General features: G+C 41.0%; 1 protein-coding gene and 1 long non-coding RNA gene across 2 annotated transcripts in view; both read left to right on the top strand.

Annotated features, from left to right (window-relative positions):
* The window catches only part of LOC113989511 (mucin-5AC), a 31,699-nt gene extending 17,099 nt beyond the window's left edge, over positions 1-14,600 (top strand). Inside the window, exons 24-39 of the mRNA XM_039381201.1 lie at positions 37-276; positions 927-1,083; positions 1,685-1,813; positions 2,137-2,278; positions 3,557-3,600; positions 3,700-3,906; positions 4,268-8,458; positions 8,654-8,877; positions 9,552-9,726; positions 9,907-10,157; positions 11,584-11,767; positions 12,154-12,352; positions 13,300-13,478; positions 13,699-13,768; positions 14,085-14,185; positions 14,542-14,600. Coding sequence (XP_039237135.1) covers positions 37-276; positions 927-1,083; positions 1,685-1,813; positions 2,137-2,278; positions 3,557-3,600; positions 3,700-3,906; positions 4,268-8,458; positions 8,654-8,877; positions 9,552-9,726; positions 9,907-10,157; positions 11,584-11,767; positions 12,154-12,352; positions 13,300-13,478; positions 13,699-13,768; positions 14,085-14,185; positions 14,542-14,600 — 6,552 coding nt within the window. The remainder of the gene's footprint in view (positions 1-36; positions 277-926; positions 1,084-1,684; positions 1,814-2,136; positions 2,279-3,556; positions 3,601-3,699; positions 3,907-4,267; positions 8,459-8,653; positions 8,878-9,551; positions 9,727-9,906; positions 10,158-11,583; positions 11,768-12,153; positions 12,353-13,299; positions 13,479-13,698; positions 13,769-14,084; positions 14,186-14,541) is intronic.
* Positions 14,601-15,394: 794 nt separating this feature from the next.
* Positions 15,395-16,857, top strand: LOC120323238. Its single transcript, XR_005563529.1, has 4 exons — positions 15,395-15,429; positions 16,101-16,205; positions 16,414-16,448; positions 16,817-16,857. It is a non-coding gene; the product is annotated as an uncharacterized LOC120323238 (long non-coding RNA).
* The last annotated feature ends 631 nt before the right edge of the window (positions 16,858-17,488 follow it).

Below are 17,488 nucleotides of genomic sequence, written 5' to 3'. Positions count from 1 at the left end.
TATTTTTGTGATTTTTGTGTATTTATCCTGATGCAGGGACATATTTGTGGACTTTGTGGAAACTATGATGGCAATGGAAATAATGACTTCACTACTCGCAGTCAGTCTGTGGTAGGAAATGTGCTGGAGTTTGCCAATAGCTGGAAAGTGTCTTCTAGTTGCCCAAATGCCAATCGTACGAAGGATCCATGCACTGCAAACCCATACAGGAAAGCCTGGGCACAGAAGCAATGCAGCATCATTACCAGTGAAGTGTTTGCAAAGTGTCACTCCCAGGTATGACAAAAACTTTAGTCTTAAATTCTCTTGAGACAAAGATTACATCAATTCTTATGTGAGATTAAAAAAAACAAACAAACAAACAAATAAAAAAACCCCAAACACAAACACCTAAAATACGCTTTTTCATGCTTTACAAAGTGAGCTCAGACCAAGTTCTATGGAGATTGCATGGAAAGTATTTTCACGAAAGTATTTTCACTTTCGTTTTCTCAGCTTTAGCCTTGAACAAGTACACTAAAGAAATTGATAGTTTGGATTGGTTGTTCTTGTTTGCTTGTTTGTTTGTTTGTTTTTAATAGAAGGACAAATCATAGATAAAATTTCAGGATATGCTTATTTTCTAATGGCATCATTTTCTACTAATATAAATATCAGCCACCTGATATGTATGACTGTGTGCTAGCTTGTAGTAATTAACAGTATTCTGCAATTGTACCTTCAGCATCACACAGTTCTTAGTATTACAGCTTAGTAGCAATAGCTTTAGTCTACATTTTCCTCCTGATTTTTTCAAAGCATTCTCATGGTTTCTTCCTTTCTTAGCTTCCTTACATACAGCTGTCAGTTTCAGACATTTTATTCAGCTATTTTAGGACAGTGCAAATGGGACAAGGGCATGAAAACTTAAATGTTTTCTCCATCAGGTTGAACCAAACGAATATTATCAAGCATGTGTGGATGATGCTTGTGCCTGCGACACTGGAGGAGACTGTGAATGTTTCTGCACAGCAGTAGCTGCCTATGCTCAAGCATGCAATGAGCTGGACATTTGCATTTCATGGAGAACCCCATCCATATGTCGTAAGTTTTGACCTACTACCTTTGGGAGGGGTCCAGAGGGAAAGAAAACAGAAAAAAAAAAAAGGGAAAAAAAAGGTAGGAAAAAACGAAAGACAAAATTGTATTTGTAAGAAAGAGGCACTGTTGTATTCTTTAAAAAAACAACCAGAAAAACCCCAACAAAGAAATCTGGGTAAATCACAGGAAGACAACCTATCCTACTAAAATGAAACCACAGATAGTAACTTTACAAGTGGTGTGATTAATGTCTGATTAACTTGTCAATCATGATACACAACTAGTGAACTATAGTATTATATTACACTCCCACCTGTCTATAGCAGGCTCCATGTAAATAAATACTAGTGCATACTAGCTAAAATCAGTGATTTAATCAACTGATTTTTCTTGTTTAATGTGTAATTCTGTTCTATGTGTTATAAATTAATTTATGTCAAAAGGTGGTAGAAATATAACAATTTTATCAAATTAGCAATAAGACAATATACTGTTCACCACCTATGTGACTATGCTGATCCCATGGGGTTTTCACCCAGCAAAACTGAGAGACTATAGAGCTGAAAGATCAAAGGTGTTTTGCTGACATTTCCCCTTCTTCTAGCTCTATTCTGTGATTACTACAATCCACAAGGGGAATGTGAGTGGCACTACAAACCATGTGGAGCCCCTTGTATGAAGACCTGCAACAATCCAAGTGGGAACTGCCTTCATGAGATGAGAGGTTTGGAAGGTAAACATAATGTTTCTTGTTCTGGTTTTAAAAGCTTAAAATGCAGTATGATTAACAAAATTTAGATTACTCAGTGTATGACATGCTTGTAGTAGAAATTACAAGAGATTTTCTAATTTAGTATCTTACTACCTAATGGATCATACTTGTTTGGAGTGAAGATGAGGACAAAATGCACCAAAGCTTAATATGCAATCAAAATAGCAGTAAGAGGGTCTGAAATTCCACTTACCACCTGGGACAATATTGGGAAAGCAGATATGAGTTTAGAGTTAATTCTACTTGTGAAAGGGCTAGTTTCAACTTGACTCTTTTTATTGCAGGCTGCTATCCACACTGTCCAAAAAATAAGCCCTATTTTGATGAAGAAACCATGACCTGTGTTTCTAATTGTGGTTGTTATGAAAATGGGAAAAATTACAAACCAGGAATGGAGATGCCTCCAAAGCAGAATTGTGAATCATGGTAAGATTAGTAAAGATTTTTAAAAATTGAGTTTAAAGTTGTGGAACATAATTTATCACACATTAAACATGTTGTTTACCAACAGGAAGCAGGCTAGTCAGAGGCTGATGAATAATGTCTAATTTTCTTCCCTTCCCAGGAACTTAAATGATACCATGGTAAAACATTTCACCATTGAGAGATTAATTTACTACTTAGTCTGTATATTTATTAAAGTGCTTTTAAATTATTATGATAATTATTAAATCAAATAAAAATAAAATAACAATAGTTAGGGAATAGTCCTAGAATTTGTATTAAGATATCCCTAAACTCATTGTATGAAATTCTCTAGAAGTTAGCAGCCAACTCATATACGTGGTTTTGAGCTTGTTTCTGCTATTTCACTGGTACTTGCATAGTTGCAACTGTCCCATAGTTGCAAGTATTACCACACATTACTGATGGCAAGTTGCAACAAGTGCTGCTAAGCCTTCTATAAAATAGTACAAAGTTAGCAGAATCAGTTGTTAAGCAGTTAACAATTGTCTTAAGACACCTTTAAAGTAGCTGCGCTTGAATACAGTAAGTAGTGCAATGCAAATAGCAAAAAATCTTAACACAAAGCCCATTTGAGCAAACCCAACTTCTTTGGCATGTTTTGCAGTTCATAGACATCTTTGTCTACATGGTCTAGGCCATTAACAGCACTAAACCTGAAGCAATAAGTACATATTTATATTTATTTAAGTTTATTCAATGTATAGATGCCCTTAGTCACTGTAAATAAGTACATCAAGATTCAGTTATTAAAACATAATAGACAAATTCCATCTAAAACCAGAATGCATTCTTGCATCTTTTGGAAGTCTGATGGAAATTTGCTGTGTAGATTACTTCAACATCCATGATACAGTGATCCTTTGTATATATCCTTATGAATGTAAATGATACATTTACTGCACTTTCCCTTCCAAAAAATAAGTAGACCTATCAGAGTGATGAGAACATCTCAGATGACCCTTGTTCACACCTTTGCTCAGCTCCCAAAAGCACTGATAAGGTTGCTGCACGTTTCATGGGCTGACACAGAAGAGTTATCTTTCTTGCCAGAGAACTGCGTGAAGATAACCTAGCCTGAATTTGTACAGCAGAACTGAAGCTCTAACTCAGAGAACATAGGGGCATTCTACATTTAAACACACAATGAATAGACTGATAGAAAAAAAGTTGAAACAACAAAATTATGTCATGAACTGATATATTCACATTGATAATCTTAATTTTTCTCTTTTCCAGTGAATGTACAATTCATGGCAAAGAATGCAGATATAACGAACACGGTATGTTGACAAAGTTGTTTTTATATGATTAGGATGCATTTAAGGTATTCTGTTCTGTGTTTCAGATAGCAAGGAATAACATCCTATTTTGATTTACAGAATGTGTCTGCTTCTATGAGGGACAGAAATATAACTACAAAGATGTGGTCTACAACACTACAGATGGAACAGGAGGGTGTATTGTTGCAATCTGTGGTTCCAATGGAACACTTGAAAGGATTATCTATGAGTGTCCAATCTCAACGTCACCCACAACAGCAACAACATTTCATTTCAGCACTACACCACCTGCCAGTACTTCCACAGGTAAATTCTTTATAGGACATAAGAGTGTATTCTGCTTATTAGTGAGTAAAATTTAGCTACAAAACGATGCCCACACGCACAGCATGAAAAAATTAATACAACCTCACAATAAATGAGAGCAGTAACAAGGAAATAAACATAGAAAACAAATCCGCTTCTGAAACACCATATTAAATTACACCCTATTAAATTAATATTAATCATATTAAACTAAAACTATGCTAAACTGATGCCCTACAGGATCACAATGCAAGAAAAATAACACTAGGAAAATTGTTCGCCCATTCAAAATAACATAAAAAGATCATATCTACAGGAATTTATTTTAAGTTTCATGGTCTCTTCCTTTTCTCATTTGCAGTGTCACCAACCACATCAGTATGTGTTCATGAAGTCTGTGAGTGGTCAGAATGGTATGATGGCAGTCTGCAAACCCCCGGCTATGACGGTGGAGATTTTGAAACCTTCAATGATTTAAGAGCTAAAGGTTATGAAGTTTGTAAAGCTCCACGGGATGTTCAATGCAGAGCAGAAAAATTCCCTGATATACCACTGAAAGACCTTGGCCAAAAAGTAGAATGCAGTACAACAGCTGGGCTTATATGTTACAACAAAGACCAAATTTCAACAATGTGCAATAATTATGAGATCAGAGTCCTATGCTGTGTTTTTGTACCATGCTCTTCTTCAACATATCCAGTCTCTACAACTTCTGAAAGTACAACATTGATACATTCAACATCTGAAGAAACAACAACCACAACCATAATGACAACACCGCTCACCACCTTTACTTCAACACCTTCTCTTTGCTTTAAAGAAGAATGTTACTGGTCCAGATGGTATGATGTCAGTTATCCAGGGTCTGGTTATGATGATGGAGATTTCGACACCATTCAGAACATTAAAAAAAAAGGATACAAAGTCTGTGCTAACAGAAGGGATGTGGAATGCAGAGCAGTGAGGTTTCCTAACACACCATATCCTCTCCTGGAGCAAAATATCCTGTGCAATACAGAAGAAGGCTTGAAATGTTACAATAAAGACCAATTGCCGCCGATTTGCTATAATTATGAACTAAGATTTAAATGCTGTGAAAATATAACAGTACCATGCCAAACAACCACTGAAAGTATTAGTACTGCAAAAACAACAGAACCAACTACACTTTCTTCAACAGGATTCAGTACAACATCCACAGAAGTATCAACAACTCCACACTTGATAACAAAACACAAGACAACACCACCAGAAACAAATGCACCACAAACAGATCACATTATTACAAGAACTACAACTAAAAAAACAGCACAAACTCAAAAAGAAACAACTACTGCCACGACCACAACGCCCTTGACAATTACAACTACACCACGCACTGGACACCAGACCACCACCACTACGACAGTAACCACCCCCTGTGAACCCGAAGTGTGCACCTGGAGCGAATGGTTCGACGTCGACTTCCCCTCCGCCGGGCCCAACCAGGGAGACTTCGAAACCTACCAGCACATCCGGGCCGCCGGGAAGCACGTCTGCCAGCGTCCAAAGGAGATCGAGTGCCGGGCGGAGGACTACCCCGACGTTCCCGTCCAGCAGGTGGGGCAGGTCGTGCAGTGCGACGTCCACTATGGACTGGTGTGCAAGAACGAGGACCAGACTGGAAAATTCAAGATGTGCCTCAACTACAGGATACGCGTCCTCTGCTGCACCCCCAACTACAACTGCGTAAGCCCCACCACCAGCCCCACCACCAGCCCCACCACCATCACCAGGCCCACGGCAAGCAGCACGCTCCCAACCTCCACCTCAGTCACGACCTCCACCTCCACCTTCCACTCTTCCACCACGCTGCCCACCTCCTCAGAAACCACGTCCACTTCCACCACCACCACCAGCCCCACGCCAACGCCTCCCACAGCCACTCCCACCATCACCTCCACCACGTCCACCACCCCCTGTGAACCCGAAGTGTGCACCTGGAGCGAATGGTTCGACGTCGACTTCCCCTCCGCCGGGCCCAACCAGGGAGACTTCGAAACCTACCAGCACATCCGGGCCACCGGGAAGCACGTCTGCCAGCGTCCAAAGGAGATCGAGTGCCGGGCGGAGGACTACCCCGACATTCCCGTCCAGCAGGTGGGGCAGGTCGTGCAGTGCGACGTCCACTATGGACTGGTGTGCAAGAACGAGGACCAGACTGGAAAATTCAAGATGTGCCTCAACTACAGGATACGCGTCCTCTGCTGCACCCCCAACTACAACTGCGTAAGCCCCACCACCAGCCCCACCACCAGCCCCACCACCATCACCAGGCCCACGGCAAGCAGCACGCTCCCAACCTCCACCTCAGTCACGACCTCCACCTCCACCTTCCACTCTTCCACCACGCTGCCCACCTCCTCAGAAACCACGTCCACTTCCACCACCACCACCAGCCCCACGCCAACGCCTCCCACAGCCACTCCCACCGTCACCTCCACCACATCCACCACCCCCTGTGAACCCGAAGTGTGCACCTGGAGCGAATGGTTCGACGTCGACTTCCCCTCCGCCGGGCCCAACCAGGGAGACTTCGAAACCTACCAGCACATCCGGGCCGCCGGGAAGCACGTCTGCCAGCGTCCAAAGGAGATCGAGTGCCGGGCGGAGGACTACCCCGACGTTCCCGTCCAGCAGGTGGGGCAGGTCGTGCAGTGCGACGTCCACTATGGACTGGTGTGCAAGAACGAGGACCAGACTGGAAAATTCAAGATGTGCCTCAACTACAGGATACGCGTCCTCTGCTGCACCCCCAACTACAACTGCGTAAGCCCCACCACCAGCCCCACCACCAGCCCCACCACCATCACCAGGCCCACGGCAAGCAGCACGCTCCCAACCTCCACCTCAGTCACGACCTCCACCTCCACCTTCCACTCTTCCACCACGCTGCCCACCTCCTCAGAAACCACGTCCACTTCCACCACCACCACCAGCCCCACGCCAACGCCTCCCACAGCCACTCCCACCGTCACCTCCACCACGTCCACCACCCCCTGTGAACCCGAAGTGTGCACCTGGAGCGAATGGTTCGACGTCGACTTCCCCTCCGCCGGGCCCAACCAGGGAGACTTCGAAACCTACCAGCACATCCGGGCCACCGGGAAGCACGTCTGCCAGCGTCCAAAGGAGATCGAGTGCCGGGCGGAGGACTACCCCGACATTCCCGTCCAGCAGGTGGGGCAGGTCGTGCAGTGCGACGTCCACTATGGACTGGTGTGCAAGAACGAGGACCAGACTGGAAAATTCAAGATGTGCCTCAACTACAGGATACGCGTCCTCTGCTGCACCCCCAACTACAACTGCGTAAGCCCCACCACCAGCCCCACCACCAGCCCCACCACCATCCCCACCCCCATCACCAGGCCCACGGCAAGCAGCACGCTCCCAACCTCCACCTCAGTCACGACCTCCACCTCCACCTTCCACTCTTCCACCACGCTGCCCACCTCCTCAGAAACCACGTCCACTTCCACCACCACCACCAGCCCCACGCCAACGCCTCCCACAGCCACTCCCACCGTCACCTCCACCACATCCACCACCCCCTGTGAACCCGAAGTGTGCACCTGGAGCGAATGGTTCGACGTCGACTTCCCCTCCGCCGGGCCCAACCAGGGAGACTTCGAAACCTACCAGCACATCCGGGCTGCCGGGAAGCACGTCTGCCAGCGTCCAAAGGAGATCGAGTGCCGGGCGGAGGACTACCCCGACGTTCCCGTCCAGCAGGTGGGGCAGGTCGTGCAGTGCGACGTCCACTATGGACTGGTGTGCAAGAACGAGGACCAGACTGGAAAATTCAAGATGTGCCTCAACTACAGGATACGCGTCCTCTGCTGCACCCCCAACTACAACTGCGTAAGCCCCACCACCAGCCCCACCACCATCACCAGGCCCACGGCAAGCAGCACGCTCCCAACCTCCACCTCAGTCACGACCTCCACCTCCACCTTCCACTCTTCCACCACGCTGCCCACCTCCTCAGAAACCACGTCCACTTCCACCACCATCACCAGCCCCACGCCAACGCCTCCCACAGCCACTCCCACCGTCACCTCCACCACATCCACCACCCCCTGTGAACCTGAAGTGTGCACCTGGAGCGAATGGTTCGACGTCGACTTCCCCTCCACCGGGCCCAACCAGGGAGACTTCGAAACCTACCAGCACATCCGGGCCGCCGGGAAGCACGTCTGCCAGCGTCCAAAGGAGATCGAGTGCCGGGCGGAGGACTACCCCGACGTTCCCGTCCAGCAGGTGGGGCAGGTCGTGCAGTGCGACGTCCACTATGGACTGGTGTGCAAGAACGAGGACCAGACTGGAAAATTCAAGATGTGCCTCAACTACAGGATACGCGTCCTCTGCTGCACCCCCAACTACAACTGCGAAAGCCCCACCACCAGCCCCACCACCACCAGTACCAGAAGCGAACCTTTCTGGACCAGGACTCCATCTCCGATTTTAACAACGCCATGTTTCTGCAAGATTGGCGACTCTATTTTTTCCCCTGGTTAGTTTTCTGTCTTTTAAGGGAATATAGTTCATATTTTGTAGTGTTTTTTTTTATTTTGCGGCATCTTAATTTTTTTTATTAGTTACTTTTTTAAAATTTTATTTATAATATTTTTTCCTGTTACCTTTTTTTTTTCTTTTTTTTCATCTTATTTGTCTTATTTTGTACTTCTGTGTTTTCTCTTTTTTACAGGTGATCTGATTTACAACAGAATGGATAGTGATGGATGTAGATTTTATGCAATCTGTAGCCCAGTATGTACTGTTGAGCGACACAGTGTACCTTGTAATGTCACTACTCCTTTATCCACTACTTCCTCTGAGTGGTCTACCACAACAACATCAATTCCTCTGTCAACCACTACGAAAAGTTCTCATTTTCACGGCTGTGTTTCTAATACATACCCTCTCCTACAGGTATGTAATTTCTGACTTTTTTTATGACTTTTGAAATAACATACTTTTTCAGGTGACAGCAGTGTGTAATAGCTTGTAGTCCATAAAGCTTAGATGTACAGGTTGTTGTAATTATTTTACTAGTGATGGGCAAAATATGACTTAAAATTTGAATTTTTTTTTTTTTAATTTCAGGATTTTATACTGATAAAGCAAGTTACATTATTCTTTTCTAATTACTTTAGTGGTAGTAAAACACTGATGCACTGCATCAATAATAAGATCTCTCTGCCATAATAGAATGAGTTTTCTTGTGGATCGTCTTGTTTCACTAAACACAAATATTTAATCTCCTCTGGAGGCTTGTATCTGCTTCTCTTCTGCCCTCCTACTTCCATACACTTTTATTTTTCCTTTTGTGGTGGTCTGTGCTGACAGTGGAGTGCACTATACATAGTATAAAGTTCCTTTAACCTAAGACTTACCACCCTAAACCCCTGAAGAGCTCCTCATGCAGAAGAAACAGCTCTAATTAAGGCTCCCACCTTCTTTTAGCATCAAAGAAATTTATCATGTGGAATATTGGCAATCTTTTACTACCAGTGCAGTTTTTCATTTTAGTCTTTGCTTCAGATTTAATAAAGGTTATACCCATTTGCTATCTTCTGTGACAAGAATTTTTTGTCCCTTTTCAGCCTGGAGAACATTACAAATTATCCAACTGTACAGAAGTCATCTGTAAAGGAGACAATGATATAGACATAGTACCAACATACTGCCCACCTGTAAAGGAAATTACCTGTGCAAACAAATATCCTCCAGTCCTAGTACCTGATGAAAATGGCTGCTGTTACCGATATGAGTGTCAATGTAAGCACCAGTAGATTAAGGAATTAGGTTTTTTGAAAAAAGCAAAGCTTTGCATGGACTAAATGGGTATTTTCTTTTCTTAAGGTTGCTCTTTTAATTACAGTATATTCACTTGAGTTTCTTAATCTTTCTTCTTCATTAATTATCATCTTAATCTTCCAAATATTTCCTTCATACCAGGTGTGTGTAGTGGATGGGGTGACCCTCATTACATCACATTTGATGGAATCTACTATACTTTCCTTGAAAACTGCACTTACGTCCTGGTGAAACAGATTATTCCTAAATATGACAACTTCCGTGTTTACATCGACAATTATTACTGCGATGCAAGAGATGGACTCTCCTGCCCTAAATCCATTCTTATTTTCTACAAATCTGCAGAAGTGGTGTTGACTCGGGAACTCATGAATGGTGTCATGACCAATGTGGTAAAATGCGGTTTTTTTTTCTCTATTTTTACAAAAAAGAAATAAGGTCCACAAGCCTTACTGATGCTGATTTGAGATAGTCTATTAGAATATCATATTGTGGAGGTGATGAGGGCAGAGGGTATTGTTATGGGAGGGGGGGAAAAGGACTGCACTGGATTCTAAGAACGAGAACAGCTTAGCATTATGCAGATTATGTATTATGTATGTTTACATGTAGATAATACTAGGAAACAGAATAATAGAGCTGATAGAGAAGGCACAAAGAATGCTCACACTGGTGCTTGATTCATATTTCATGAAAACTGGTACATTGTGCCATTCACTTTTGTAAACAAACAGATAATGAGCAAACACAAATGCAAGTCACAAGTGTGATTCTACTCTTAGAGTGAATATGGGTATGTATCACTTGTCAGCTGGATGACTAGGGACTGCTTTCTCTGCATAGGGAACTTCAGGTGCCAAATAGAGCCCTGACATGACTCCCCCTTCAGTTTCCTACTGGGAAAAGAGGTATAGCTGAAGAAAAGAATTGACTTTGAGTGTCACCTTTGTGATCCTGAACTAGCGCTGGCAAGCCAGTGAAAATGAAAAGTCAGTCCCACTCTTATACTGAGGAATCTATTAGTTAATTAGACAATGCAAAGATGGGGAGGAAAAGGTTGTCTAAATAGGCACTCTCCCCTTACAAAGCCATGCCAAACTCTCAGTCAGAAAGGCATGCTGTTTCTAGTGATTCCCTGCAAAAGAAAACAGTAACTGACAGTTTTAACTCTAACTTTATCCCAGTTCACTGAGCAGGGAGTTGCAGAATAACTTCTGACAAAAAGCTATTAGGGAAATATGTTCACCTTTGTTAGCTCATATAAGATACTGGCTGCAAACTAAAAAGCTTAGGCTAACAAATAAATATGACCACTACATAAAACTGGCACTAGGGACATCTGACTTCATTTTGAATTCAGGTAACTCCTCCAGTGCCAATTAATGTGTTGTAAAAGAAAAGTGTGATTATCCAGCAAAGTTATTATGCAATGGCAGAAATATTTCTGTAGCTAAAGAAAACTACCGCTCATTTTCATAGGAAAAATATTCGCAATACACAAAATTAGGAGGGATACAAAGAAAATACTTGAATATAGAATACCGTGCATTAGTACACAATCTGTACAAACACAGTACATAAAGGCCACTTAGTTTATTATCACATTTTATGAATATAGTAGTTCAAGCTGAGATATCAATGTAAATATATGCTGTTATTGAGATGCCAGTGAGTATTGGATGTGATGCACAACCATATGGACTTATGCAATAATTATGAAGATTAGAAAATTTAAATATTACTTAAAACAATCAGTCAGAAGCAGTGCTTATTCTGAAGTTGTCTTTTGTTGTTTCTTTTTTTTAATCTTGTATTCAGATGTACTTCAACAAAAAGATTGTCAAACCAGGCTTCGAAAAAGACGGCATTTCTTTCTCCACTCTTGGCATCAATATGATTGTTGAAATAAAAGAGATTGGTGCAACTATCACCTTTAGTGGTCTAATCTTCTCTGTGAAACTCCCATACAGCAAATTTGGCAACAACACTGAAGGACAGTGTGGTAAGACAGATGCACTCATTGGAGGTGGTGCTCTTTCCCCATCCTACCATGGTTGTTCTCACCCACTCTGGCTATGCAGTCTCATGACTGACAGAAATTTTTAAAGAGCAGTAAAATGGAAGTGAAAACAGTTCTGCTCTTCAACTTCTGTAGGATATCAAAAGCTCAATATTTCAGCAATCAGGGTTTTTTTCTTTGGCGCTGGGGTTTTAGATTTGTTTGTTTTTCTAGAACATAAATTAAAGTTCATATAACTGTAAAGAAAGCACTACCTATGAAGCAAGGCACCATATGCATTTCATGAGCACATCCAGACATATCGGCACAGTAATGTATTGTGCATTTCTAACGTGGCTTATGAGACTTACTCAGCTTGTCTCTTCCAGGAACATGTACAAATAACAAAGCAGATGAATGCCGTTTACCAAGCGGTAAGATCATTTCTTCCTGTCCCCAAATGGCTCATCACTGGATTGTTGATGACAACAAGACGTGTCATGGAGTACCAATAGTACCAACTATAACCACACCTCCACCAAAGCCTCATTGTGAAACACCTCCTCTCTGCAAGCTTATCTTGAGCGAGTAAGGAAAAAACCTGAACAAATTCTTTCTTTCTAGACAAAACTTCCAGTATCTTAGAAGAAGAATAACAACTATAGCCCTAGCATGTTATAATAGCTGAAAATGTTTGCTTAACGACAGAATATATACATATATGTATGTATATATCGTAAAAAGCCTTTGGAAAGGAAACAGCTCTGCCTAAATGACTTGCAAGTCAAAGATAACTGAGCAAGGAGAGGTGAAGTGAGAATATAAGGGATGCAGCAAGCACTAAAATCCATACTCCTTGGTTGCAATCCTGCCAGGGTATGCTTAATAACTCTTAGTTACAGTATTAAGCAAAGGCTTAACTCTACATTTGAACTGGGTATTCAGTACAAACCATAAAGAAACTGGTTATCAAACAGATTAAGAAAGCAGACACAAACAGTCAAGAAGCATCCTTCATTCTTTGTACATTTTATGTAAAACATGGAGCTCCAAAAGCACAAATGCTTGTTTCCTGAAGTATTTCCTATACTTGTGTAGGCTGAAAACAGCTTTTTTTTAGCTGAGTCCTTTATAAAGGCCCTCTTACATGTGCTTTCTGTACTGTCTTATAAGTTCTGAGCTATTTTATGTGTAATTTTTCTATCTCTAGACTACTTTTGTCATCCCTTTTTTTCCTCAACCCAGTGCAGTTGCCTTTTACACTAAATTTATGGTCTCAGACTGATGAAAAGCTGTGTACACATACAGAAACACTATGACCATTAACCTCTCCAGAAAATAAAAGGAGCTTCAGATTTCCTAATCTTTCCTGAACTTAACTCCCAGTTTATTGGCCATTCCTATGGTTTGTTTCTTCACACCTTCCTTTCTGAAACAGAAAGTCACACACTATTAAGTGGAAAGTGTTGTCTGACAGGAACAGACTTTATATAATGGCTCATTAACATAGAAGGGGCTTTCTTTACTGTCTGCAGGATTTTTGCAGAATGTCATGCTGTGATACCACCAGAACCATTTTTCAAAGGCTGTGTTTTCGATGGATGTCGCATAGATGATGAATCCATGCAGTGTTCCAGTTTGGAGATATATGCTACAGAGTGTGCGTCTAGAGGTGTCTGCATTGACTGGAGAGGAAAGACCAACAATACATGCTGTAAGTATTGCAGAACTCAAAATGGATGTGATAAATGGTAGAAGTTAGTTTTTTATTCAGTAAACATGTCTTCTATCTAACACTTGGCTGCTGTCAACAAAAATCCAGCAGGGTCCTTTCTCACAGAAGCTGCAGACGAAGGCAAAGCTGTAGTCATTTTTGCAGCAAAAATGCATCTGCAGTCAATTTTTAAGTTTTTTTTTGGTCTTTTTCCATATAGCATTCAGCTGTCCAGCAAGCTTGGTATACAAGCCATGTGGGCCCATTAATCCTGATACCTGTGATCAAAGGTAAGGAAAGGCAAAAAAACCCCCCATCCTGAAACAACTGCTTATATTTTTCTTTTTATTTTTTTCTATTATTGGCTATCCACTTTCCTTAGAAATTTGAGTTATTTCATAACAAAATGTGTTGCAAATTTGGATAACTTATTCAAGATTTATAAATATCAATCAGCTCTGTCTATATGTGCTTCTTGTTGCACGCCAGGAAGTGTAAATTTTTTGTCTCTTGTATCTGATATGTCAACCTTCTGTATATGCTGTTCTGTCTCCTGCTTCATCGCAAAAATATTGTACTCAAACACATACATTCCTCTCATTCTAGCTCTGTTGAGCATCCTGGCTTTGGAATAACTGAAGGCTGTTTCTGTCCTGAAGGAACGACACTCCTGAGTGCAGAGAGCAATATCTGTGTCCCTGAATGTTGTAAGTAATCTGTAGCTAGTTCAGGGAATAAATAGAGATCAGGTTTGTTAGTCAGGAGGCCTGAGTTCTACTGCTGTCTTCTACATGGTCAGATCATCAGCAAATCAGCTTCTTTAAGCTCCTTTAGTCTCCCCATCTAAAAATTGAATAATAATATTATCTTTTTTTCATCATCCCTCCTTATATGAGACCTACCAAGACGGTAGAACTCTATATTTCAGAACTAGTCTGCATATTCATTTTCTTGTTAGCTTTATCTTCACAATATTTTTATTTGTAACTGCACATATGTCAATTTTCAGTGGTGTGAATCTCCATTCATTTCATTGTCTGGGTATTTTTCTTTTTCTTTCCAGCTTGCAGGGAACCAAATGGAGTACCCAGATGGGTGAGTATCACAATCAATGTGGCTTAAAGTGCACAGATAAGTGAAACAAGAGGATACTTAGTGTTCCACTAAAACAAAGCTTTGCTTAGGTTGGCGAAGACTTTGTCTTTTCAAATGTTGGTTCCCTTTTAGTCTTAAAAATAGTAAGTGCTAGAGCAGCCCTCAGAAATGTAACAGGAAGTGGTGAAGTATTCTGTCAATAACCTCACATACAGTTTCTTTAATTTACAGAAGTTTGTCTTGCTAAAGTTACTATAAATGAAGGGAGAGATGGATAACAAATTTTACCTGTTGCTGATATTGTTCACAGTCTGCATTCTTAGTTCCTCAGCTGCATACAAATCTGCAACCTAATGTGCAAATGAGTTTGTCATATTTTGTATTCAAAAATGCATGCAAAGCTCAATCACTTCTCCTTCAGAAATCCTTTATCACTCATGCTGACATAACAAAGTCATAGCTTTGTGAACACACTCAGAACCTTCAGTGGCCTCCAGTATCTTCCCCTAAGAAGCTTCAATTTGGAGGTCTTTTTTAAAATCTAAAAATACAAAAAGGCTGATATAATCAGCTATCACTGTATCCATGAATATGTCAACTAGAAGCAAATAGAATTGTTTTGGTTTGAATTTACTTTTTTTTTTCTTCTCTTTGTGTGTGTTTTTCTTTTTTATATAGCCAGGAGAAAAATGGACAAAAGATTGCCAGGAATGTGTCTGTGACAAAAATACTCTTAAGGTGCACTGTACAAAACACAAATGTTCTCTGACACAGCAAGTATTTTGTGATGAACCAGGTTACATGCCTGTTCAGATACAGATACCAGAAGATCCATGCTGTACTAGGACTGAGTGCTGTAAGTAGTCTTAGTTCTTTATTATGGGGAATACACTATATTCATTTTGGGAAACTACAGCAATTTTTTTAATACTTTGCATGGATGTAATAATGCTTTTCTCCCTCATCACACTTTTTAGGGCCTTCTTGCATAGCTGTACTAAATGTCTGAAGATAACAAATTTAAAGATTAAAAGATTTTATATAGTTAGACACAGAAGTAACTGAAATCTTCTATAATTTAACACTGAAAAACTTTAATGCTGCCACCATCTGAAACAATATTCAAAAACTATTCACAATATTTTCTGTTCTAAAGATCAGTATTAGAAAGTTATCTTAACTTAAAAAAACATAGTCTTGAACATTTAAAAATTGCTCAGGAAAGTTCCTGACCCACTGACAGTCATCAGATTTTCCAACTGATACAAATTTCTCTTTGGAATTATCTCTTTCCAGCAATCATCACTGTGTTCTTCTCATACAATGTTTTGTTTTACAAGTGTTATGGAAAAGCCCATTCACTCTGAAAACACCTGGGCATGCAGACTGAAATAGTCACTAAACTGTCTTAGGCAAACAACATCATATTTGCCCCACCGGAAAACTTCTGAAGTTCATGTCAAACAAAATTGCTTTTATTTAAAAATTCTGAGTTCATTATTTTGTGTATTCTCTTCCATGAAACAGATTGCAACACCAGCCTCTGCCCTGAGGTCACGCCCCAGTGCTTAGAGGGACAAGAAATAATCACAATAATGCAGCCTGGAAAATGCTGTCCTACCTTTGAATGCAGTAAGTATTGTGCACTTTCTTCATGTGTTATTTACTGCTATATTTTTCTAAGTTTATGAAAACCTTATTATCTGTACTACCATATTGGGCCTCATTGTAAATGAGTGTTTTAAGGTTACCACCACAGGCCTGCAAAGCTGGAACCTTTTTACACACTTCTGCCTCTTAAAACTTACACCTCTAAGACATCATCTTTCTTCCTTTACAGGACATGGCTGTGTAGTCAATGAAACTTACTATGCGGTAAGTACACAGAGTAAATCACTATAAAAATACACCTTCACATAGCTCACCATGCAATGGTTTTGAGATCTCTATCATGGCCTATATTTTGCAGAAAGGCTTGAGATATAATTATATAATATTAATTAATCAAGGTTAGCAAATCAACATCTTCTGTAAAAGCAAAAGCATTTTCTGCTCTACTTTCTGCATGAGTAGAATTTAATTCCAAAATTGTTATTACCAAACCAGAAACTCCTCTTAAATAAAAACTAAAATTGTATTTAGGGATAGCTTAGCCTATACATCTTTGTATTGTCTGTGACTTACATACACAGAGCAACTTGCGTTTACTGACTAATAATGACTTTTTTCCTGACTCCTCCTAGCCTGGAACTGTCATTCCATCAGGCCCCTGCGAAGAATGCACCTGCTCTGAATCCTCTTACTTAAGGCCTCACCGTGTTACTGTCAAGTGCAAGCCTGTTACCTGTGACACATACTGCCCACTGGTGAGTGCTATTTTGCTGTCAGAAATTCCTTCCCCACTCAGCTCTAATAACCACTAGTTAAGGTCAGTGACCTGACTCAATGTCATTTCCTTTCTATTTCTTTCAAAACAGGGTTATAAGTATACAGAGGAACCGGGACAGTGCTGCGGCTCGTGCAAGGCAGAGGCTTGTGTGGTGACTGTGGGACACAACATTACACACGTGGTCTATGTAATTATCACTAGTTTAGTTCACTTTTGGGGAACTCTGCCAGTCTTTTCATTCTTTCTGCTCCTTGTATTTGTCACATTTATTTCCTGCATCTTTTCTCATGTTAGACACATGCTTATTCAGGCAGGGAGCGGACTGCCTCCACACAGTTTAAATAGTATCTTATGCCATGAAACTTCAGTTCTAAGACTTCAAGAAGGAACTGTGATACTGAACAATAGCTTTCAGAAATCAACATAGAAAAATACACAGGTGAAAGCAATGGGCCCTTATCTACCCCTTCAGCTCTGAAAATGTAGCAGCCATTTTGCTCAAAGGATAATTTTATTTGTGGAGGCA

The sequence above is a fragment of the Pipra filicauda genome, unplaced genomic scaffold (genome assembly GCF_003945595.2).
Source record: "Pipra filicauda isolate LSUMZ 115617 unplaced genomic scaffold, ASM394559v2 scaffold217_size2002032_pilon, whole genome shotgun sequence".
Taxonomy (NCBI): Eukaryota; Metazoa; Chordata; class Aves; order Passeriformes; family Pipridae; genus Pipra; species Pipra filicauda.
This window is presented reverse-complemented; position numbering and strand designations above follow the sequence as displayed.